Source organism: Diabrotica virgifera, chromosome 4 (genome assembly GCF_917563875.1).
Source record: "Diabrotica virgifera virgifera chromosome 4, PGI_DIABVI_V3a".
Lineage (NCBI taxonomy): Eukaryota > Metazoa > Arthropoda > Insecta > Coleoptera > Chrysomelidae > Diabrotica > Diabrotica virgifera.
Genome location: NC_065446.1, coordinates 27,717,262 through 27,744,548, shown reverse-complemented (window position 1 = coordinate 27,744,548; position 27,287 = coordinate 27,717,262). Strand labels below are relative to the sequence as shown.

The 27,287-nt window shown below is 30.6% G+C and overlaps 1 protein-coding gene across 1 annotated transcript in view; it reads right to left on the bottom strand.

Moving 5' to 3' along the window:
* Positions 1-27,287, bottom strand: part of LOC114349326 (ATP-binding cassette sub-family C member 4-like) — a 148,472-nt gene that overhangs the window by 48,725 nt on the left and 72,460 nt on the right. Inside the window, exon 9 of the mRNA XM_050648982.1 lies at positions 20,448-20,686. Coding sequence (XP_050504939.1) covers positions 20,448-20,686 — 239 coding nt within the window. The remainder of the gene's footprint in view (positions 1-20,447; positions 20,687-27,287) is intronic.

Genomic DNA, 27,287 nt, shown 5'->3' with positions numbered 1-27,287 from the left:
GAAATGTATAGTTTCGGTAGAGGTAGGTGGAAAAAATATTAGTAACTCACTGGCAATATTTTTTGTGTCAATACTCAATATCCTCAGTCTCATATAAAGCTGTTAGTTCTGAACTTAATGAAATCAAGTCAAAATATTGCCCATAAAGACGCATCAAAGATTTTGTTTGTTTTTCAGGAAAATGTGTTTTTTTAATGTATTAAAATTGCACAGCTAAAAAAGTCTCGGTCATCAAAATTCTTAAAACCTATTTTCCATTCGTTGACATATTTGATCGAAAATCTGGTAAATTGTATAGTTGGCGGTAGCACGATTCGACATCTCCAACATTATCAGTGCGTACCTACTCGTTTCCTTTTAGGCTTAACTTAACTTCTTGTCATCATATTATTCGAGCATTTTTCAAAGTCATCTTTCTCTTTTTGTTAATAATATCTTTAAATACGCTAATTTTTTTACACAGAAACCAATCTCGTTTATCTTGCAATGCAATACATTAAATAAATTATCTGAGAATGGAAATATTTCTGAAAAAAGCTAAGTTATAAAGTAAAATTCAAATAATCTTTTAAACTATCCAAAAATCCTCTCGAGCTATTTATGGTTTCTGTATCCCACATTTCACATTTTCACCATTTTCCAAAACACTAATACATATTTTATAATATATTTATATAAATAATATTTATATTTAGTATTTATAATATAAATAATTCTATGTACTTATTAATATAAATAATTCAATAAAATCCATCTTCATACTTTCAAAAAATCAGTCAACGAAGCCCGTCATTGTCAAATGCTGGTAAATCCCATTTAAATTTACCAAAAACATCTTCGTATGCAATTGACAAAACTGCTTATAAGCTAAAGATATGCCCCAAATTTGAACTCGCCGCTCACCATCTAACCCCGATGATTTTTACATAGGCTTGAGGCTTGAGTCGCTGGAGAGAAGCAACTTAAAAATCAGAATATTATGCCGATATAACTCCGACTACCACCGTAGAAATACGATCATGGTCCGAGTACGGAAGGATGCAGCATACAGCGCTGCTTATACTAGTATGGGTACCTATTTCATTGCTTAGTTATTTACTGTATGACAAAAATAGAGTAAAATACGTTTGTCTTTTCTTATTAGATAGGTACTTGCTGCTTGTACTACATAATTAAATATTCTCGTACGCAACTTAAAATCCTGCTTATTATGTGTTTGTTCAATTTTTTTAAAATTATCTGTTACTCAGATGGTACGGCATTACTACGGAAACCAAGGGAAGCAATGCTTCCCTTGCTTCCATGGACTGCACGCCCCTGAGTAAGACCAAGAACACGTAAGCAGCGAAGTGGACGGGTTCTAGGCTATTGCTTATATTCAAAATAATTTAGCTAAAAGGAACTACAACGTTAACGGGGTTTTATTATATCATATGGTCAATGGGCATCTATATTAAAAAAACCGCGGAGTGCTACCATTTAAAGGGGTGCGTTTTTGAGAAATGGGTGAATTAGTCCCTGGGCACAGGTTACATTAGGGTGAGTTCTATGCACTTTTGGTACAAACATATCTACATAAAAATTGTTCCTGGTTAAATTTCCTATCTAAATATCACTTTTTAAAGTCAATGATACTTTTTTTTACAAAAATATATTCAAAACAAAAAGCACAAAGAAACCCAAAAGAAAGAAATTTTGTTTTTTGTCCCATAACTTTTGTCCACGAGGATATAGGTATAGACATTGCTTTACAGAAAAAAAACCTACATATTTCTTCTTTAAAATGTCGTTTAGTAGAGGTAATTAGGATTTATAGTTTTCGAAATATGATTTTTCAAAATTCGCCACTCACAGCAATTTTGGGCAAATTTCCTTGTTATTTCGCAAATATTGTTCTGTACCTTTTTTCTACGTTAGATATATGCAATGGTACACGTAATAGGAATAGAAATCAATTACTTTTTTAATGGTGTACTGTATAACGTTGTACTACTTTTTTTAAATAGACTATGGTTTTTCAAGGTTTTATACTTTTAACGATTTTTTATAATATAATATAAAAATAAAATAATATTATTATACAATATCATATATATTATATAATATTATATTATATATTATATATTACATAATACCTAATATAAAAAAATATTATTTTTTACATTTTTTACGATTATTTTTGAAATTTCTCATTATAACTTTTTTTTCTTGTACATGAATATACTATATATTGCTCAATAAAGAGGACTTACTTTCTGTTCTTTAAAATGGTGTATCATCTATATTTAAATATGTAATGGAAACCGAGTGATTCTTTGATATTTTTTTACCTGTATTATTTAAAATTATTTCTTTTACAAAAATTCCATAAACATTAGTCTTAGAAAACAACACTTTAGTTAAAATTATTTAAACGTTGACATTTAAAAAATGTTCAAAATCAAAGTCCATCTCTTCGTTAGCATTAGCTACAATATCTTCCTCTGACACCTCAGTTATCTTAGAGTTCCCACAATTAGTACCCATGCACATGCACCCTTTGCAGAATATTGAACAACTAATTCCTATCTTCCTACAACCGCAGTTTTTTGTACATCCTTTGGTACATTTACATGCTATTTTTTTCAAGCAAAGCTTGTGGTACAGGAGCTTTGACAGTAAATATTGGAATTAATCCATATTTTGAAGTTTGCCCGGCCGAGTCAAGTGGATCCAAAGTACATATTACCTATAAAGAATAAGATTCAATCATAACACGCAATCACATAAAAAAGTTTTAATGAGGAATTTAAAAAATAATCCTAAAATCAAAAATAGTTGCAAGTACTTATTACATTTTGAAAAAGCATATCTTATCCAAAAAAATACCTAGAATTTTTTGTAATACACCATTTTAAAGTAAACAGAATAAGTTTTCTTTTTTATTATATAATATATACCTAAATATAGAAAAAAAAGTTATAATGGGAAATTTAAAAAATAATCGTAAAAAATATAAAAACTCGTTAAAAGTATAAAGTCTTGAACAAGATAACCTCTTTAAAAGAAGTCGTACGGCATTATACAGTAGAACATTTTAAATGTAATTGATTTCTATTATTCTATTCCTCTTACATGTACCATTGCATATGCCTAAAGTTACGTAAAAAAAGTTACAGAACAATATTTGCGAAATATCAAGGAAAATTGCTCAAAATTTCTGTGAGTGGCAAACTTTGAAAAATCGTATTTCGAAAACTGTCATTCTTAATGACCTCTACCAAACATCATTTTAAAGACAAAATATGTAAGTTTTTTTTCTGTGAAGCAATGTCTATACCTATATCCTCGTGGACAAAAGTTATGGGACAAAAAACAACATTTATTTCTTTTGGATTTCTTTATGCTTTTTCTATTGAATATATTTTTGTAAAAAAAGTATCTTTGACTTTAAAAAGTTATATTTAGATAGAAAATTTAACCAGGAACAATTTTTATGTAGACGTGTTTGTACCAAAAGTGCATAGAACTCACCCTAATGTAACCTGTGCCCAGGGACTAATTCACCCATTTCTCACAAACGCACCCCTTTAAATGGTTAACGTTGTAGTTCCTTTCTATACTACATAATCAATAGCCTATTCCTCAATTCCAATATTAAGTCTAGCCTGCTCTATCCTAGATATAATTTCGCAGTGACTCTCTGCGTTACAATTTAACTGATATCCAAGGTAAACAATTTAATTAACTTGCTCAAGTTTGGTATTATGTCCACTTTACATCAACAATAAATTGAACAAGAAATTGACAAAGTTATTCAAGGCAAATTTGATGTGTACAAAATGTATGGTTTGTAAAAGAAAATGAAGGAATTTGATGAAATAGAACAACTGGATATGTTTTATTTTGTCAAATTTCTTTATTTTCTTTTTATTCACGGCAAAATTGGATGTAGAATTGTGTTTTGTATAAGTCAAATTTGACCTTGAATAAGTTGGTCAATTTCTTGTTCAATTTATTGTTGATGTAAAGTGCACTTTATATACATATCAGAAGGGTAAAGTGAAATAGTGGGATAAAGCGAAATAGCTCGTTTTCAAATTGTTCCGCATACAGAGCCTTCACTGTTTACAATCCAATCAATGTTTAGAAGTAGTAAGTAAGTGCTTATCGACCATTTTGTAACGGTCGCCTGACCAGTGGCGTAACAAACTCCGTCGGGCCCCCCCCCCGCAGAATTGGAAATGGGCCCCCTTTAAAAAATTGTCCAATGCGACATGTGTGACAAATACCTATATGTGTTACAGCCCAGTAAATCAACGTAAAATATGGCGATACCGTGTAATTTTCAGTGTCAACACCGAAGTGGTCAACTCAAGATTTTTCGAGTTATTTATGAGTAAAAATGTTTATTGTTCAACAAAAAAACCACGATTTTAGGCGATTTTTGGCAAATAGTTTAAAGAGTAAATATTCGATCGAAAAGAATATTGTTAGCAAAAATGTATCTAGCTTATAAAAAAAGTGAAACAGAAATTAAGTTCATCGACTCAGTAAAAGAAAACATGTAGCTCATGAAAAGTTTTTCTTATTCGTCAAATTCCAAATCAAATATTTCAACGTGAAATAACCAAAAAATGAAATACTGTTCGGGGAAACTCATTAGAACTTTCTTAAAGTGTTTAAAAGAAGCTTTATTTTTTACAAAAGTTTCTAGCATCAAAACTAAACCAGTTACGCTCAAAATGCAGTTAATCCCATTTTTTGGTAAAAAATTGTGAAAATATCCCCCTATTTAGCACCCCAAATGAAACTAATCGTTATCGCCTTACAAATTACCTAACTGTTTTATACGACCTCTAAGTTTCACCGGTTCAAAGTGTTTATTTTTAAAAGGGTTCTAGGTTAAGGGCCAAACGAGTCACTAATCACGACTATATGCAAATTTTAAACAGCCGTGTCTTAAAAAATTTTTGTCTTACAGAAAAACAAAATAAAGCCAAAATATTTATAAAAGCAAGACCTACCTACATTTCTTTACTCTTTGAGATTTTTCGTATCACTAATACTTTTTAAGTTATTTTGAATAAAAAAGGCATTTTTCCAAAATAAAAAAACTTTTAATAAATTTTTTCACAAAAAAGAACTTCGAACCGGTCAAACTTACAAATCATATAAACAATAAATATTTAAAGTAAATGGTGAAGCGCTACTGATAAATTTTATTTGGGGTACGAAATAGGGGCAGATCTTCACGATTTTTTATACCAAAAAAGGGGCCAACTTTATTTTGAGCGAACTCGTATAGTTTTTGTGCTAGAAAGTTTTATAAAACAAATAAAAACAAAGCTTTTTGGAAACATTTAAAAACAGTTTTAAGACTTTTTCCCGAAAATTGCTTCATTTTTGATTATTTCAGGTTGAAATGTTCGATTTGGAATTGGACAAATAAGAATAATTTTTCATGAGCTTCAACTATGCTTTCACTGTGTCGATAGACTTCATGAATAAGTACACCATTTTCTGAATCTTTTAAACAACATTTTTGCTACAAATATTTTTTCGATATCTAATATTTAATACGATAAATACGTACTTATTTTTGAGTTATTTGTGAAAAACCCGTCTGAGAACGTTGTTTTTTTAATAAATATTTTCAATCGCAAATGACTTGGAAAGTATTAGCATAGATAAAGAAACTCTATAGAAGAACAAAAGTTGCTTATAATTAGTCAATTTATACATTTCCGGACTTATTTTAAACGTATGTTTTTCACCCCAAGGAGGGGTGTCACCCCCCGAAGTAAAAGCAACCAACGGCATAAATCCAACTTTGAAGTGGAGTGTAACTAGAACCTAAATCCAAATTGTCAAGCAAATACGTACATCGTGACGCTGATAATTTCACTCCAAAACTGTCATTTACTGAGCTATTGGTGTATTCATGCATTGTTTATGACGACTTATATTTTTCATCTTTATTGGTATAGAATAAAATAGAACAAAAATTACTAAATGATTACATTAGTATTATTCTATGAGATTAGCAACTTTCTTCGTGCACTATCTACTATCAGCGAATATATCAACAATTTTATTAATTCGGATGGACAACTTCATTTTCAATACTGCACTGCTTAAAAAACGTATGTATGCAAATAATATAGAAACACATTTTTACATATATTAGACAACAAGATGGGGCCCTTGACATATTGGGGCTTCATGTTGCGGGGCCTCTGTTACGACTCTGGATAATTGTATCGAAATACTAAACGTAGGTAAAGATTAAAGAGAAAACCCATTTCGGCAAATTGCAATTCTCAAATCTTTCAATAGTACACCACATAATTTATTGCCGTTACCATAAAATTTCGGTAGGCCGGAAGGGATTAAGTTTCTAGATATTATGAGATGATTAACTTGGCAAATACATCTATTTAGAAATTTAAGTTTTTAATTTTAAACACACACCGTAAAATAATATAACAATAACAGATTTTTACATAATATCAGATGACAAGATGGGGCCCCTAAACGATTGGGGCCCCCCGCAAGCATCACGCTGCGGGGGCCTCTGTTACGCCCCTGCGCCTGACGATGTTATTGAAAATATCACTGTTTTTAAATTTATTGGCGACTATTTGTAAAATCTGCAGGTGAGTATAATTGCTAATTATTCTATTTTATTTAACTAAACATATCTTTGAAAGCAACACACAAAAGTAATCATACTTAACCATCTTTGATATAAAATATAGATTGTTAAGTTAGGGTTACACATTTTTACTGGACAAGTTTACTTTTAAATCTATTTGGGGCAATGTGAAATGTTAATAGATGGGGTAAAGTAAAATATCGTTACACTTTGCCACACATGTAATTATACTTGATTGCCAACATTAAAAAAGGATATCTGTATTTCCAGGTGCAATATGCGAAATTATAAACGAAAAACGACCCAACAACAATAGTCTGTGGAGCCAATGACACCTGGAATCAGATCTTTGCGAACGGGCATCCTTTGAAAAAATCAAGCTGCTATGCAACACGGAATTTCTGTTGCTACGTTAAATCTGAGAATTAAATCCGGAAAAAATGAGGAAGAAGCGCCAAGTAAGAAGCTAGGCCGATTTCAAACCGTATAGACTATTAGTCTAAGAGCTAGTGAACCCTCCGACTAACGGTCGTCCTGTAAGGCTAGAAATTTTTCTAGTGATAATTCATAAATAGCACACCAAGGCTAAAAACCATGACCTGGCAGGCCTCAGCGGTGCACGTGTATCTACCAGGTGAATCGAAAAGTGCAAATTTAGGGGGTAAAATAAACTTTCTCCTGTAAGGTTTAAATTTAAGTATATGTTTAAAGGCTGTATGACACTATACATTTTCTTGTATCATTTCTAATATCGTTTCTGATATGTCAAAAAAATGCATAGTGTCATACACAGATACAAGAAACGATACAAGAATTTGAGTCAGACACAGAATCTTGTACAAGAATTGCGCCAATTTCTGCGCAAAGAGCAAAAACGTAAAACTTGCTGGTAAAACATCTAAAATGTCATAATTACTTACTCATAATGGCGGCTGAAATGAAAATGGGATCATGTATTGATGAATTTATTTGTGTTTTTGTAGGTATTATTTATAAATCTTATATTGATACTTAATATACCGTTTGGTATGGACTACTGTTCTACTAACAACCAAATAACCATATATTTAGCTCCTAGTAAAGTTCAAACTATAAATTTAGGTTTCATGGCGCATAATTTTTTACAAAATACAATAGCTCCTAATTTGAATCAAATTGAAGATAATTCTAGTGCAAATATTTTGCACAAATATCAAAACACAAATAATCAACCTCAAACAGTCAATGTAAAATTCTGGTTAACATTAAAATGTTAATTAAAAGTTTATAAATTTTATAAAATCCTTAAAATCAGCTGTAGATGTAGATGCAGTACTACCATAACGTGACACGGGGTGACAAACAAAATATCGACCAATCACGTGCCGAATTTCATACAATTTTCGATACAAGAACTTCCATAGTGTCATACAGGGCACAAATGTACGTACAAGAAATGATACAAGAAAATGTATACAAGAAACGATATCAGAAACGGTATTAGAAATGATACTTAAGTAAGTCATTTAGAAGAAATGTGTACAATGACAGGCGATTCTGAAGAGCATAATACCTTGCCAGGCGAGGGGAAAGATTAGGGGTTTTTCCTAAAATTATTGTTTTTGCATCTAACAAATTTTTTTTAGGTTTTTTGAATCATTCCAAACAGAAAAGATCTTTAGTGATTTTTCTCTAAGTTAATAGTTTTTCTTATATAAGCGATTGAAAATTTTGAAAATTGCGAAATCGGCCATTTTTAACCTTAAATCGGACATTTATCTAAAAATTTCAATGTTGCCAAGGTACGTAGATATTCGTTAAACATTGATTGATGAAATCCCGAAGAGTTTTTTGCAATAAAATATCGAAAACCCCTTTGTTTTTTTAATTGCTAATCAAGCAGGTGCGACACTGTAGTATAAGTGAGGACGTTTGAGTTTGCATAAATTCATTATCTCGAGAATGGGCAAATTTCAAAAGAAATCCTCAGATAGGTCGATTTTTATTTTTAAATTAGGACTTTTTGGCATATATGTAATACTAGTGACGTCATCCATCTGAGCGTGATGACGTAATCGATGATTTTTTTAAATGAGAGTAGGTGTTGTGTGATAGCTCATTTGAAAGGTTATTTAATTCTCTATTCAGTAATATAAACATTAACATAATTATTTATACAGGATGTACAAAAAAATTTTTTCTTCTATTTGTCAAATTTAATCAAAGTTAATTTAATTAAAAAAATTTTTTTGTACACCCTGTATAAATAATTATGTTAATGTTTATATTAGTGAATAGAGAATTAAATAACCTTTCAAATGAGCTATCACACAACCCCTACTCTCATTTAAAAAAATCATCGATTACGTCATCACTCTCAGATGGATGACGTCACTAGTATTATATATATGCCAAAAAGTCCTAATTTAAAAATAAAAATCGACCTGTCTGATAATTTCTCTTGAAATTTGCCCATTCTCGAGATAATGAATTTATGCCAACTCAAACGTCCTCACTTATACTGCAGTGTCGCGCCCGCTTGATTAGCAATTAAAAAACAAAGGGGTTTCCGATATTGTATTGCAAAAAACTCTTTGGGATTTCATCAATCATGTTTAAAGAATATCTACCTACCTTGGCAACTTTGAAATTTTTAGATAAATGTCCGATAAATGTTTTTTTAGAATAAACTTAAGAGAAAAATCACTAAAGACCTTTTCTCTTTGGAATGATTCAAAAAACCTAAAAAAAATTGTTCGATGCAAAAAGAATAATTTTAGGAAAAACCCCTAATCTTTCCCCTCGCCTGGCAAGGTCTTATGCTCTTCAGAATCGCCTGTCATTGTACACATTTCTTCTAAATGACTTATTTAAATACATACTTAAAGGACATCGCACACATCTTATGGAAAATATAATGTCACTCAAATTCAATAAAATTTATACCAATAGATTCGTTTTAAATTAACGATCAAATCTTACCATTGCGCCAACTCTCTATTTTCAAAAATAAGAGCAGAAATTGATATAAATAAATCTGAAACCAAATGGGTAGGTACATAAGTTAGAGAGAGAAAAAATATTTTAAAATACCCAGATTTTCGGTACTCCATAAATCAGCGGATTAGTTTCACTAATCCGCTTAGGCCCAGCGGGATTTAAGCTGTTATGAATAGCACTCAGAGCAATAATGATTGTAAACTAACATTTTATGGACTCCAAAAATGTGATTTCGATAAACTTTAATTGCAATTTGCGCCGTAATTAATCATAATTAAGAGTTGGCGCAATGATAAGAATTGATCGTTATATTAAAACGAATCTAATCGTATAAATTTTATTGAATTTAAGTGACATTATATTTTCCATAAGATGTGTGCGATGTCCTTTAAACCTTACAGGAGAAAGTTTATTTTACCCCCTAAATTTGCACTTTTCGATTCACCTGGTAGATAGACGTGCACCGCTGATGCCTGCCAGGTCATGGTTTTTAGCCTTGGTGTGCTATGAATTATCACTAGAAAAATTTCTAGCCTTACAGGACGACCGTTAGTCGGAGGGTTCACTAGCTCTTAGACTATATAGACTATTTCACTTTACCCAACCACAGTGGCGTGCTGGCCATATAAATGAATCGGTGCAATCACCGAGAGGCCGCGGCCTCTTGAGGCCGGTCAAATAAGATTTTTCAAAAAAAATTTTAGATATAACAAAATATTTTTTTAATTTCTAATCGAATGTTGATTTTGTTAATAATATTAATAAAACATTTCAAAAAAATTAAATTTTTTTAATTGTAAAATACAGTTAAGTAAATGAATAAGGCTCTATATACATAAATAGAGTGCTACAGATAATATTTATTTTCATACATACAAGCATATTTATGGTTTTCCAATTTCCTTCAAACATGTATGCACTCTGCAGAATAAAAAATGGAAAAACGTCTTGCACATATTTTGACCGAATTATTGGAAGTATTGAAAAACGATTTGATCAAGACAAATCCTTTTATGATATAAGCACTCTACATACTAGAAATTTTGATACAATAAAAAATGGTATACATTTAACGGCATTTAACTCGTGGATTTTGCGGATAAATGGATTGCATTAAAAAATAGGATTTTTCAAATTAATGAAATTATAGAATATCTAGTTAATGATAAATATGTTAAGTCTACAGAAAATATGAAGGATGATATTATTAATCTACGTGATAATGAACATGAAGTAACAAATGACAATGTTGATATCGTGAAAACTTCATCTCCGTGTAGTACTAAAAAGTGTAAAGATTGTATAGCTTGCTGTTACATTGTTTTGCATAAATACAACTTATATCAGTGTGCTTATCCAAATTTAAATAGTATATAAGCATTTATTAACGCTTTCAGTGACACAAGTATCTAGAGAAAGAAGTTTTTTAACGTTAAAATACATAAAAAATCGGTTAAGAAGTATTATAACACAAGATCACTTAAAACATTATTATGCTAATGTATATAGAAAAAGAAGCTTTGCAAGAGCTTAAAAATGATGAAATAATCGACAAATTTGCTCAAATATCTACTTTAATGCGGAAATTATTGATCGAGAGTTAAAGTAATTATTTTATGAAATAATTGCAAAATAATGTTTAGATTATTGCCTTATATTAACATTTTAAATGTTGTTAAATTAAAGTATTTGCTCTGTAATTGTATTCGTACTCTCTTGTATAATTGATGTACTAAAATTGAACTTAATACATAATTGAAAAATTCTCAATTTTATTTTATCTAATTCTATCAAATTCATATTATATTAATTTATTCAGGAAATTATAGTTTCTGCCTCAATTGTCATACATGTAATTTATTATTTCTAAGATTATTCTTAAATAAAACTATATAGCAAATTTAAAAAAATCATTGAATTCAAAGTTTTATGTTTGATTTAAAAACAATTTATATTTTTGTTTTTTTTTTTGATTTTATAAATAACGAATAAAACATCCTGATAATCGAAGGTAAAATGAGGATAAGAGGCCGCTTTTCTATAAAATTACCGGGCCGCTTGAAAAGTTCCAGCACGCCACTGCCCAACCATGCGGGGCAAAGTGAAAAAAAGACAATGCCTGACAAACCCATGCATAACAAAAAATATACTGACTTAATTTAATTTATATTTCGACATAATGATTTTAAACGTTACTGTAATAAGATATGTTTTTACAAAATTTCATTTCGATAATTGTAAAATTTATTTGATTTCAAAATTTATCTATTCCACTTTACCCTACTCTCCCGTATACACGGTTTTATATTCTGTTGTTTACTTATTACGAGTATTTTGGTTTTCCGTATGTTCAGATCCAGACCAGGCTTCCTTACAACTCTCAACGACACTATCAAGTATTGTTTGCAGATCTTCTTGAGTAGAAGCTAGGAGTACTGTGTCGTTCGTATATCGCAAATTATTGATAACTCACATACTTTATCGCATGTTTTTTGTCTTTAACTTTTAGGCATTTTGACACTGGATTAATAAATTGTGAGGTATTCTAGTACTAAAAGGTACTCTTACATTAAGACGGTATGATACACCGTCTTCTAGAAAAATCGGCTTAAAAATTTTTCGTTTTTCGAATTTGAAAATTAAATTAAATTTTTTTCAAAAAGAAATTGTGTATTTTACCCACTTAAAGTAAGAGTAACTTTTAGTACTAGAATACCTCATAATGTAATAACATAGTGTCAGAAATGCTTAAAAATTAAAGACAAGGTACCTATAGGTACAATAAAATAACCGTTGACCTATCCAAAACGGACGCATATGACCAGGGCCCCCGTAAGGGTAACTGGCGTCTGTGTGCAAAAAAGGATTTTGGCGCCCCTTAAGGCATTTTGGATCATGTTTTTTCGTGGAACTTTAGAAGTCATATTTATAGTCCATTCACTCACGGTAAAATATTGTACGAATTTTAAAGGAATTTGGCATACACATACCTAACATTTCAAATAAAAAAAGTGATATTGTGCGGATGTGTGCTTTTGCCCTGGATGTGAGTTTCACCCCTTCTCGGGGGTAAAAAAAAAACATAGAAATATTCAAAAAAGGAATTGGATAAAATGACTAATTTTAAGTAACTTGTGTTCTATAAATTTTTTTCAGTAAGTTCAGTAAGTATTTTAACTTTTTTAAGCTTATAAAAAAGTGAAAGTGAAACATTTTTTTTATTTTTTAAATTTCAAAAACTTCAAAAGTAAGTAAGTTAGGCTAAAAATAATGATGGCTCCTTTTTTGATAAAAAGAAAATCGTGAAAATCACCCCCTAATTAGCGTAACAAATGAAATTAATCGTTACCGCTTTACTACAAGTTACTTACAGTAGGAAAAATAAAAGAATACCCATGAACGAAGATATAAAACACGCTGTATTTTCCTGTCACCGTGTCACACAAAAAATTTGCCAGCGCCAGTGCATGTAATAATTATTATTACATGTACTTGCGCTAGGCAATTTTCTTTGTGATACGGTGACAGGAAAATACAGAGTGTTTTATATGTTCGTTAATGTATTCTTTCATTTTTCCGACTGTATGTATTGTTTATATGATCTGAAGTTTCATCGGTTCAAAGTGCTGTTTTTGAAAAAGCTGTTCTAGTTAAAAGGGCTTAAATGAGTCGTTAATCACGGGTGTATCCAAATTTTGAACAGCCATATCTTAACAAATTTTTATTTTACAGGAAAACAAAGTCCAAAATATTCAGAATAGAAAAACCTACATTTTTTACTGCTTGAGATTTTTGGTATCACCAATAATTTTTAAGCTATTAAAAAAAGCAATTTTTTTCAAAAGTTTGTCCAAAAGATTTCTTTTACCAAAAAAGGACCAACTTTATTTTGAGCATAACTTGCTAACTTTTGATGCTAGAAACTTTTTTAAAGAACAAATATAAAGCTTGTTTTAAATACTTTAAAAAGTTTTAATGAGTTTTCCCCGAAAAGTGCTTCATTTTTTGGTTATTTCACGTTGAATTATTCGATTTGGAATTTGAAGAATAAGAATCTACTTTTCATTAGCTACAACTGTGCTTCTACTGGGTTTACAGATTTCATATGCCAGCTATTTTTTAAACTTTTTGTAAGCTATTTTTTTGATAGGAGCATTTTTTAGATAAAATACTTACTTTTTGAGTTATTTTGGAAAAACCGTCTAACAGGGTTTTTATTAAAAAATGAACATATTCACCCGCAAATAACTCGGAAAATATTAACTTAGCGAAAAAATTCTATAGAAATAAAGTTCCTTAGAATTACTCAGTTTATCCAATTCCAGGCTTATTTTGAAAGTATGTTTTTCACCCCCGAGAAAGGGTGGAACCCACACCCAGTGCAAAAGCACACATCGGCACAATATCACTTTTTTTTCTTTGACTTGTTAGCTATGTGTATTATGTGTAGGTACCTATGCCAGTGTGTATTTCATAATCTCATTGCAAGCGGTTTTTTAAAATTCACAGCAAAAACCGTGAGTAATGGATTATTATTTGTAGACTAAAATATCAAAATGAAACAAACATAATAAAATCATAACAAAATAAATGAAAAATGCCTGACTTCCGACATGGTATAGCCTAGCATATAGGAATCGGCAGTAACTGGATAATATACCTACTAATAAAATTTTGTGTGTATTTATTATACCTTCCTCTTCTTTATCTAACATTTCACAACCATGAAAGTTATTTTCGACCAATCCTCCACTTTTTCTTGTATTATAAGGCGAAGTAGATGGAATTTAGGTCCTCTAATTATTATATGGCCGAAGTATTCTGTTTTTCTCATGTTTTTCTTCTATTTATACGTAATCCTATTTAATTTCTCAACTTTTATTTTAAAATTAATTTTTTTTTTTGTTTGTTTTTTTTTTCAAATATTTTGCAATTTTTTACCCTGGGTTGGTGCCCCTAAAGGATGGCGCCCGTGTGCATTGCACACTTTGCACATATGGTAGCGGGGGCCCTGCATATGACCGGTACCAGAAATTCACAATTAGCGAAAACGAATAATCTCTGTAAGATAAATAAACGCAGGGGAGAGTTGGACAAAACGGGATACCATTCTTGTTTATTTTACCACGGAAAATATGTTAAAGAAATGATCATATTATTATTTTTTATAGGTATAACATTCATTGCAGCACATAAAACACATATCTTTAGCTATTTTTAATAACTGGAAAATAGTAAAAAAAATATTTATTAAAGTTCTACACATCCCGTTTTATCCAACCACGGTTGGATAAAACGGGATAGGTTTATAATATTTAATTTTTTGTATAAAATTATCTAAAACTTAATTTATGTCTAAATTAAGTAGACATTAAACTGTATAGTAAAATTTACTATTGAAAGAATAATATCTTCAGTAGTCAGAAACTTAAAAATAGGCGTTTTTGATGTTTTATGGCAAAATGGGAAATAAGACCTTTTATTTAGGACTAGGTACGTATATCAGAACAAAAGTCACATAAAAATATGTTGTTCTTCTCTGCGGTACGATAAAACGCTTCATATCTCTATTTAAAAAAATAATATGCCAACAAATAAATAGGTAGATAAAACCGGACATAAGAAACTGTATCCCATTTTATCCAACTTATAAGTGTCCCGTTTTGTCCAACTCAGACATTTTTCAAAACAAAAGTGGCTGCTGCCTAAATGTGAAAGTAAAATTAGGTAGACTACACATGAGAATATTCGTTAATGACTGCTTAATTAAATGTAATAGTCACCGGAATTATATTTTTATATATGTAGGCAGTATAATGTAGAAAACAACGCACTTAAAAGTACAAAGTATCAAAAAAAATAGAGTCATACAATTCTAAACACAACAACTTTTCATCAAATAGTGGCATCGAGGTAAAACGAACTGAGAATGTTAAAATGACGACTGATAACAAGTTTCCGTCGTTGTCCGATTGATAGCACCACTAGTTGGGTCTCTATAGTCCAGAGAAATAAGGTTTTTCTCGTGACACTTCCCCCTCCAGGCCGAAACCAAATTTTTTGAGTAGTATGGACATGTATATTATTAACCCATATGTTTCCTGCAGCCGATTTTGATGATATACATAGTTATAAACAAATGAACATCGAAAAACGGTAAATTATCGCTTTTTTCGTCTATTACCAAAAAGTTAAGCACTTTAAACAAGTTTGAGAGTAAGAAACTCATAAATCGTATAAAAAACTTCAATATGGCATTCGCTGAATATGTCCATCCTTATTGGTTGCTTAGAAAATTGCAAAATAAATCATAAATATTGAGTTTTTATAAATATTCATAACTTAGGTAAAAATTAACTTAGAATCTTCTTATTACACGGAATGCCGAGACTTCTTGTACTTAAATTATATTTTAAATTTCAAAGCAATTGGTCAAATAGTTTAAAAGTTATTTAATTTGTTTTTCAAAAATTAATTTTTTTTGCAACACTCTAAGTCAGAAAATTATGAGGTTACAATAATACTTTGGACAGTTTATGAAAGAAGAACATTTATACTATTACCTTAATTAAAAATAAATGACAAAAAATAATTTTAAACAGTGTAAAATTATTTTGCAAAAACATGTCGATTTTTTGCTTACTTATAAACAATTAGAATAACTTTTTAACCGTTACCCGTAGAAAAATTATTTTTTCATATTTAGAAAGACTGAATTTTTATACACATTTAGAAAGAAAAACAACTGTTCTAGGAGATTTAGGGACAAAGTTAGCCCCCCCATTTTTTTAATTCACATGTTTTTGCAAAATTATTTTGCAATATTTATAATTATTTTTTGTCATTTTTTTTAAATTAAATTAATACTGTAAATTTTCTTCTTTTATAAACTATCCAAAATATTACTGTAACTTCATCATTTTCTGACTTACAGTGTTGCAAAAAAAATTAATTTTGGATAAACAAATTAAATAACTTTTAAACTATTTCACCAATTACTTTGAAATTTAGGGTACAATTTAAGCACCATAAGTCTCAGCATTCCGTGCAATAAGAAGGTTCTAAGTTAATTTTTACATAAGTTATGAATATTTATAAAAACTCAAAATTTATGATTTATTTGGCAATTTTCTAAGTAACCAATAAGGATAGACATATTCAGCGAACGCCATATTGAAGTTTTTTATACGGTTTATGAGTTTATTACTCTCAAATTTGTTTAAAATGCCCAATTTTTTAGTAATAGACGAAAAAAGCGAAAATTTACCGTTTTTTGATCTTCATTTGTTTATAATTATGTATATCATCAAAATCGGCTGCAGGAAACATATAGGTTATTATTATAGATAACCATATTACTCGAAAAATTTGGTTTCAGCCTGGAGGGGGATGTGTCACCAACACGATATTTTTTTTCCTTATTTCTCTGAACTACTAGGCTAGGTATCCCGTTTTATTCGACTATCCCGTTTTATCCAACTCTCCCCTACCAGTCTTTGTTTGTCTAAATAGTTTTTTTTTGAAAATATTCAAATTCAAAAAACGAAAAATATTCAAATTGATTTTTCTAGAAAACGGTGTATTTTACCGACTTAAAGCAGGACCTTTTAGTACTACTAGAATACATACCTCACAATTTAATAATCCAGTGTCAGAAATACTTAAAAGTCAAGGACAAAAAATTTATGGGATACAATATCCGTTGCCCTACCCAAAACGGACGCCTCTGACAGGTACTAGAAATTCGCAATTGTCGGAATAGATTTATCGCTGGAAGATAAATAGGTGTATGGTATGTTAAACAGTAAATGGTTAAGTTCAATTAGTTACCACTATAAACAGCCCGGATTAACCGATAATAGTATAAAAGGCCCGGTTTCAGGTAAAATTTATTTTAGGCTTTATTATGGGAGTACCGTCTAGTCAGTGTTAATTGCAAAAGACCAACTCTGTCTACCTCGGTGGCTTATCGCTCCGGGTGGGTCTTAACAATGGGCCAGGTCAGATAAATTTAATAATATTTACGACCACACTAATTGAATTCAAACCATTTATTGTTGAACAAACCATACCAGTTTTCGTTTTTCTTAAATAGTAGCGTTCTGGAGGTATTTAAAAAAAACTAATTACAATACACCATCTTTAAAGAGCTCTAGCTCCCTTAGAAATCATTTCCGGACTAGGTGAATTGGGTTAAATTGTCTTAAAATTAACTGAGGAATCTCCTGTCTTCGTTTGTCGGGAGAGTTTCTGGACACCCTATTTAATAATAGATAATATTGAATTATATAGGTACAGTGTGGAAGGCACTTATGGAATAAAATTATTTCTGTCTTTGTTTCAAAAATTTTTTAAAAACGCTGAGACCCGTCGATTTTAAATAAAAATGTGCACTTTTTAAACACAAATCTAAATGTACTGGGTGATTCCTGCAAGTCTAGCAGAGTGCATAAGCTTTATTTTTAATGGAACACCCTATATATTTCTATATTTTTAAAATCGGCTTAACAACCTCATTTCAACGAACTATATCATGTAGGGTGTATTATGAATAATACAGGGTGAAATTTTGAAATAATATAGTATGGAAACCACTTATGGAATAAAATTGTTTGTGTCCTTATTTTAGAAAATTGTAAAAAATACAGGGATACGTCAACTTTTAAATTCAAATAGGTACTTTACAAACATAAATTTAAATGTACAGGGTGGTTCACGCAAGTACAGCATAGTTCATGATGTTTAGTTTTAATGGACCACCCTGTATATTTTTATGTTCCTAGAACCTACTTCACAAGCTCATCTCAAAAAAGTGTATTATGTGTAGGGTTTGTTATGAATAATAAAAGGAGAAATTTTGAAATTATTTATAAATTTCGTGAAGACATTAAATACAAAGCCCAATATATTTATACTTAATGTTGTTCTGAAGCTATTAGGGATCCTACAACATTCACAAGAAATAATACGAGGAAAATATCAATACCATACATAAAAGGACTATCCGAGAAACTTAAAACAATAGGAAATAAATTCAACATTTCAACAACATTCAAATCAACCAACACATTGAGATCTATTCTATCTAAAACTAAACCTAACAATGAACAAAAAAGGACAAAGAATTGTATTTATAAAATATCTTGTGAATGCAAACAGTTTTATATAGGTGAAACATCAAGACCCTTAAACGTTAGAATAAGTGAACATCAATCTTATATTAAAAATAGAGAATTTGATAGATCTCAAATATGTCAACACGCATGGGATAATGAACATAGAGTTCAGTGGAGAGATTCAAGTATAGTCCTGAAAGAAACAGATAGTAAAAAGAGAAAAATCAAAGAAGCGGCTCTAATTATGCTAAACGAAACCAATTGTGTCCCGAATTCCTCGGTGGAATGCAGTAGGATGTGGATACCCATACTGAAAGAGGAAGTCAATAGAAAGAAAATACCACAATTAGTAAGTCAATAGTCGAGTTAGTACATATTTTATATTTTAGTATTACTTATATATCCATGTATTATTGATTTGATTTATAATTTAAACAAAATTATAGTAAAGTCAGAATTTGGTATTAGTTTTGAGAGTAAATTAAATGTAAGACCAAATACTTACGATGTCGGGATAGTATCACGAGGTTTTTCCTGGTTTTCCCTCGTGATTTACTATGAGATCTCTAACACGAGAATTTTAATGTCACCGTTGCATGTGGTTGTCTTTTTAAAGACAGATCACATGCTATGATTTTTTTTGTGACGGATATTCTTGAGTTGGGGTTGATTTCATGTAATCGAATGAACTATCTTTCAGTAAAGTCGTCCCAGGAACGCAACTAATAAATATTGGCAATATCATTTTAAAGTCTTCTACTTTAAAATGTATCATATGTATCTGAATTGCCGATATAAATGAGTCAAATTAAATAAATTATTAGAAGAATTTTTTTACTAGGCAACAACATTTTTGTTTATGTTACTAGTATTTTGTATTTTGACAACGGCACCCGATTTGGGCGTCGAAACGTTAATAAAAATCATTTTTTAATAATATTGTGGCTTATTTCCCATTATAAATAGTTAATATTTATACTTAGTTTAGAAAATGTATGTCTTTATTTAACTAATTGAAAAAAATAATACCATTATTTAAAGTATGATAAATTATTAATTGCAAAATTTAATGTAGGTACTTAATATCTTGACGAAAATTATACATAATTTTAAAATTTCACCTTGTATTATTCATAATAGGCCCTACATAATACACTTTTTTGATATGAGGTTGTTTAGCATATTCTAAAAACATATAAATATACAGGGCGTTTTATTAAAATTAAAGATCATGGACTATGCTACACTTGAGTGAATCATCCTGTATGTCTAAATTTATGTTTAAACAGTGCATATTTGAATTTAAAAGTTGACGTATCTCAACGCTTTTTAAAATTTTCTAAACTAAGGACACAATCAATTTTATTCTATAAATGGTTTACACACAATATAATTTCAAAATTTCGCCCTGTATTATTGATAAAAAAAAACATACATGTTGATGTTGTTCGTTGAAATTATGCTGTCAAAGCAGCTTTTAAAAATATAAAAATATGTAGGGTGTTCCATTAAAAATAAAGCTTATAATCTATGCTAGGCTTGCGTGAATCACCCTGTACATTTAAATTTATGTTTAAAAAGTGCACATTCTTATTTAAAAATCGACGGGTCTCAGCGTTTTTAAAAAATTTTAAAACAAGGACAGAAATAATTTTATTCCATAAGTGCCTTCCACCCTATATAATAATAGATATTATTGAAAATTACATACTTACATTATTTAAAATAATAATGTTATCCGCATCCTTCAAATAGTGTACTTGATGGGTAACTAAAACCCTCGTTCTCTTTGCCAAATATCCATTAATACATTTTTCATATAGATGTTTGGAAACGTGTATGTCCACAGCTGATAACGGATCGTCCAAAAGATAAACAGCAGCTTTTCTATAAACAGCTCTTGCTAAATTTATTCTAGCCTTCTGACCACCACTCAAAGATGATCCCCTATCACCTATAGCGAATTTAATCGTATTGAATAAAAAATATCCTAAATACTCTAGAAATGGAAGAATATGGAGGAGACCTATATCCAACAGTGGATGCAACAGGTTTTTTATTGTATTTATTTATCATACGGGAAAACCCCATTAAAAGTGTAATTATAAAGTAAATAATAATTATAACTAATACTCTGGGCTAATTAGCAAAATACAAGGAAAAGTTATTTACCAGCAATTTTATTGCTGGAATCGAATCTTATTATTGTATGTATTAATAATATAGATATGCAAAGTCTGCAGATAGTGTGCTACTTTTTTTATAAACAAAATGGCGCCCGAAAATCGTTTTTTTTTCAATTTTTGCTCTATAACTCCAAAGATTTTAACTTTAGACCAAAAACACCCAAATAAAAATTCACCGCAATTAAATTCTGCATAGAGACGTGTTTTTTCCGATTTACTTCGACGAAAACTTTCCCCGGAAAAAGCGGGGTTTTCCAACAAAATCTTTAATTTTCAACTAAACTTTTAGATAAGTAGTTGTTAATCAATAATTAAATAACTTGGTAACGTAAAAGCACTTTCTGCATATATTATAATTCCAGAAGTCTATGGAAATTAAATGAACAGTTTAGCAACAATTAAAATGTTAATTAAAACTTTACGGTCGCTATAATAACGACAATAATTATGATGCATAAGAATAACTATGATTTTTTCATAAAAAGACACTCTACCTATCTAATGTACTTTACAGAATTCAAATTGGACTATTTAAGCGGCCTCAGGAATATTTTAAAATTATAAACAATTTTTTGGTTTATAAACAAATAGAATATCTCGGGAAATATTAAACTAAATTAAATTGTGAAAACGGTATTCGAAAGACTACGGCAGTATGCTTCTTTTAAAAGAAAAAAGTTTAATTATGACGAGTGGTTCCTGAGATACAACCGGTCAAAGTTGACCGGAATTTACGCATAGGATCATAATTTTCAAACCGTCACCTTTTTATTTTTGTCCTCTTTCTCCACACCAATTTTCATATCTTTAAAATCCTCATAACATATATTATTATAATAAAAACTATCGATAATACGTGTGAAAATTGCCAAAAATAGCAAAATTCCAATCAAAAATTAGGTTGGAGAAAATGTAACCCTCAAAGTTGAAAATCGGTATACGTTAACAAAATGCATTTTCTCGGCTTCCCATGGAGCAATTTCCTTCATTCTTTTTTTGTTCCCTAATAACTCGAGTAGAGCCATCGAACTAACGCATTACTAAATGTCAAACTTGCTTTTGTTTTGTTATAATAGATTAATTTATTTATAAGAACAGAAAATTACATATTTTTTCCAGTTGTAGGCTTTTTTTTAGATAAACTTGCTACAAGTGTACCTTTTAAAGTTAAAAACATAAATATTCTCATTTGAAAGCTTTATAATTATTTAAACAATTTTTATTTAAACAAATTAAAATATTGTGTTATAATAAATAAATAAATTTATTTTAAAAAAACAAAAGCAAGTTTGACATTTAATAATGCGTTAGTTCGATGGCTCTACTCGAGTTACTTGGAAACAAAAAAAGAATGAAGGAAATTGCTCCATGGGAAGCCGAGAAAATGCATTTTTTTAACGTATACCGATTTTGAACTTTGAGGGTTACATTTTCTCCAACCTAATTTTTGATTGGAATTTTGCTATTTTTGGCAATTTTCACACGTATTATCGATAGTTTTTATTATAATAATATATGTTATGAGGATTTTAAAGATATGAAAATTGGTGTGGAGAAAGAGGACAAAAATAAAAAGGTGATGGTTTGAAAATTATGATCTTATTGTTTATATCTTTGCCGTAAATTTCGGTCAACTTTGACCGGTTGTATCTCAGGAACCACTCATCATAATTAAACTTTTTTTCTTTTAGAAGAAGCGTCCTGTCACTGTCTTTCGAATACCGTTTTCACAATTTAATTTAGTTTAATATTTTCCGAGATATTCTATTTGTTTATAAGCCAAAAAATTGTTTATAATTTTAAAATATTCCTGAGGCCGCTTAAATAGTCCAATTTCAATTCTGTAAAGTACATTAGACAGGTATAGTGTCTTTTTATGAAAAAATCGTAGTTATTCTTATTCATCATAATTATTGTCGTTATTATAGCGACCGTAAATTTTTAATTAACATTTCATTTGTTACTAAACTGTTCATTCAATTTCCATCGGCTTCTGGAATAATAATATATACGGAAAGGGCTTTTACGTTACCAAGTTATTTATTTATTGATTAACAACTACTTATCTAAAAGTTTAGTTGAAAATTAAAGATTTTGTTGGAAAAACCCGCTTTTTCCGGGAAAAGTTTTCGTCGAAGTAAATCGGAAAAAACACGTCTCTATGCAGAATTTAATTGCGGTGAATTTTTATTTGAGTGTTTTTGGTCTAAAGTTAAAATCTTTGGAGTTATAGAGCAAAAATTGAAAAAAACACGATTTTCGGGCGCCATTTTGTTTATAAAAAAAGTAGCACACTATCTGCGGACTTTGCATATCTATATTATTAATATATACAATCATAGGATTCGATTCCAGCAATAAAATTGCTGGTAAATAACTTTTCCCAAAAATGGCCTATTCTCCGATAATCAGCCCAGACTATAATAGCATCAACACAAAAAAGTAGTACACATAAGAAGATACAATGTAATAATACAAACAATCACAATATACCTACCTAAAATATAATATGTAACAAATATACCTAACATATAACACTAAATTTAACAAGACGTATTAACAATAATGAAACAGACATTTTTACAACAATGAACATCATAAAGCCAGAGATCTCTTCAGTTCATCCAATGAAATGAAAACATCAACATTACTAATATTCAATAATCCCATACCTATACCTACCGACTGGGCTATGAAAACCATAGGATGTTCTGTGGTAAGAGACATTGAATGTTTTATGATAGCGAAGGGCTCGATAGGGAACATTAAAATCAATTTGGCGCAAGAGACTTGGACAATCAATTTGTGCGTTAATCAACTTATGCAGAAAGACCGCATCAGAGATGTCACGACGTAATCTGAGAGGAAGTAGAGAGAGATGGGACCCTACAGTTGAATAATCGTGGTTAACGATTCCGTACTTGTCCAGGACAACTTCGCATGCGCACTTTAAAAAAGAGCGTTCTCTTTTTTAAAGTGCGCATGCGATTTTTAAAGTGCGCATGCGAAGTTGTCCTGGACAAGTACGGAATCGTTACCGCGAACGATACTAATGTTAGATAAGATTTGAATGCGCAGTAACGTAAAAATTTATGTTGGATCCTCTCGACCGTATCAATATGGTTTTGATAGTAAGGAGACCAAACTACCGAACAGTACTCCAACAAGGATCTAACAATTGAGCAATAATCCAATCTCGTTGCTACCACAGAAAAACACCTTTTCTCAATAATCCTCAATAATTATCCTTATTAATCCTTTTCTAATAATAGTCTCAAAAACACAATTTCTCATAACAAAACCTAGAAGTCTAGATGCCTTAACAGAAGTAGTATTAATGTGTTCTACAAAAGTTTTTCATCCATAATGACACCTAAGTATTTAATGGAGGAAACGCGATTGAGTGGTTGGTTACATATAGTATAACTCGTTTCAACCCTCCCAACCTTATGTGTAAAACTTATGAAAGAGCACTTATTGGTATTTAAATTAAGTCTATTTTGAACACACCAGGCATGTAGACAATCTAAATCCTCCTGTAGCAAATCTTGGTATCTAATCGTTTCTATAACTCTCCAGAATTTTAAATCATCAGCAAACATTAGACACTTACTATTACGAAAGCAGTCAATTATATCATTAACAAGGATGTTAAAAAGGAGAGGTGAAGTATAACCACCCTGAGGAACTCCAGAGCTTACTTTTATTTCATCGGAGAGATGACTACCAATCTTCACCCTTTGACTGTAACCCGTTAAGTAATTTTTTATCCACTCCACAAATCCAGCATGAAAACCAAACAAGACCAACTTACACAAAAGAACTTGATGATCCACACGATCAAAGGCCTTAGAGAAATCCGTATATATTGCATTGATTTGCTTACGATCCTTGATCTGAGTAAGAAGGTCAGACTGATAACATACCAAATTTGTCGCAGTGGACTTATTTTTGCAAAAACCATGTTCTGACTCAGATAGTAAATTTCGACAAGACCAAGAAAGCTGCTTAGCTACAAGGCAGTCAAACAGCTTAGGAATAGCAGATTGGATGCAGATACCACGGTAATTTTCAACATTATCGTTCAGACCACTCTTAAATACAGGTACAATATAACTTTCCTTTCAGGCCATCGGAAACGTCGAAGTTTCCAAGGATTTATTAAATAATAAAAATAATGGCACAACAATCGTACAAACACACTTTTTCAGCAGGAAATTTGGGACGCCATCTGGACCAGTAGTGAGCTTATTGGGAATCGAGCTAATACAATTAAAAATATCGGTATCCCGTCAAAATAGCCCCGTCAAAAAAGCCCCGTCAAAATAGCCCCGACATAATATCTCGCACACAAAATAGCTCCGACAAAATAGCCTGCAGATAAAATAGCCGCAGAATAATAGCCCGCCGATAAAATACCCCCATCAAAAAAGCTCCCTTCAGAATTCATCATGAAATAATTCCTTAAAAATACATTTTTTCGCAAATGGTAATTATCCTCTATTCAAATGTTTATCTTAACCACATTAAATAAAAATGGTCTTTTCAGAGAACTCGAGTCCTGTTCAGACAGCAATAATTATTTCTCTATCAACTATAAAATAAAAATTACTTAGGTAGATTGCGTTTCTCACGTTTCTTATCTCTTGAAACACGTCATTCACTCAATCTCGACGCGACGACAACAGACAATATCGCTGCGTACGCGGTTCAAATTGGACTGCGAAATTTCTTTGTGTTCGTCCCAATAATCGACAGGCCGTGGTTTGTGACGAATGAACAGCTCGTAAGCGGTTCGTCCTGCCGTACAAATTATACGAATATAGCGTTCGCATACAGTTCGGCTCGCATATGAATAGTACAGGAGAAAACAAGGAATGTAAATTTTCATGAATTTTAGCTTTATTCGCCATGTGGTAGCAAAAACTGAGGACTATCGACTATCCACTAGCCTATCGATTCAGGACAATCACCAGATAAACCGGGAGATATTAACAGAAGTTCAACCACGATTTTCTAAGTCCTGCCCTTTGCAATACTGGAAGGTTAGAGAAGGTACTTACAATTTGTGGAAAAATCCACGGGTTTCCTGTGACATTTTCCTGTGAAAATTAGATTTTCCATGAAAAAAAATTGGGAGTTGCGATGAATTTTTAAGTCCTGCCATATCCATAGAATAACAGGATACTATCTATTTTATGAAGAAAATTTTTTGGGCAGGACGGTTGCAAAAGGACTAAGGGAGTATACAAATATACAAACATGTAATGAAATTTTCATAATTTTCTAAGTCCTGCCAACTTAATAAATTAATCATATTTATTTCAAAATGACCAAAAAAATGTTGGCATGACGTCACCTAATGTTTAACTGCACTTGTTTCTTGGAAAATTCTGTATAAAATTTTCACTCTGGTTCCGTGATTTTCTAAGTCATAAAATAAATTTTGTTATAAAATAAATAATTTCAGTAGACATTCAAAATGGCAGGATGTTTAGTTACACCTTTTTTACTATATATAGTTAAAAAATTTGTAAGACAATTCGTGGAAAATTACACGATTTTCTAAGTCATGCCATTTCGCACATATCTCAAGAAGGTTAATATAAATCTATTTTCAAAGAGGCAGGATGGTTGTATAATTATTTCGTATAAAAAAATTAAATTGTGTGTCTGTAAAATTATTTCAGGGTGTTATACAAACATATTCATATCACCACAATTTTCTGAGTCATACCATGTCGAGTATGCTTAAAAAACACTAATCTAAAACCGTTTACAACTTGGCAGGATAACCGCAAAGATGAATAATACAAAAAATTAATTTGTATATCATTAAAACAATCGTATCCTATTAAATATTATTTTCCTGAATAATGTCTCGGAATTTTTACACACTTTTCAAATCTAATAGCAAACTGTAACATCTTTATTTTAAGTGATTAGATAATATTTTTATCTAAGTAAACGCCATAAAAGTAAATAAACAATTTTTACAATTTATTGGTTATAGTAGGGAATTTACCTACCCATTATATTATACCAGAAGCTCTCATAACAAACGAAAACCGGAGATTCCTCAGATAATTTTAAGAAAATTTAACTCAATTCACCTAGTTCAAAAATGCTTCCGTGGAAAGCTAGAGCTCTTTAAAGATGGCGTCTTGTAATTCATCATCGTCATAATTCAACCCGGATCTATCCAATGCTGGATATAGGTCTCCCTCAGTATTCTCCATGCATTTCTGTCCTGTGCTGTCTGCATCAAGTTTCTGTCGATCCGTTTGATGTCATCAGACCATCTGGTTGGCGGACGACCTCTACTTCGATATGCTTCGTCTAGAAGAAGCATATCGAAGTCTTGTAATT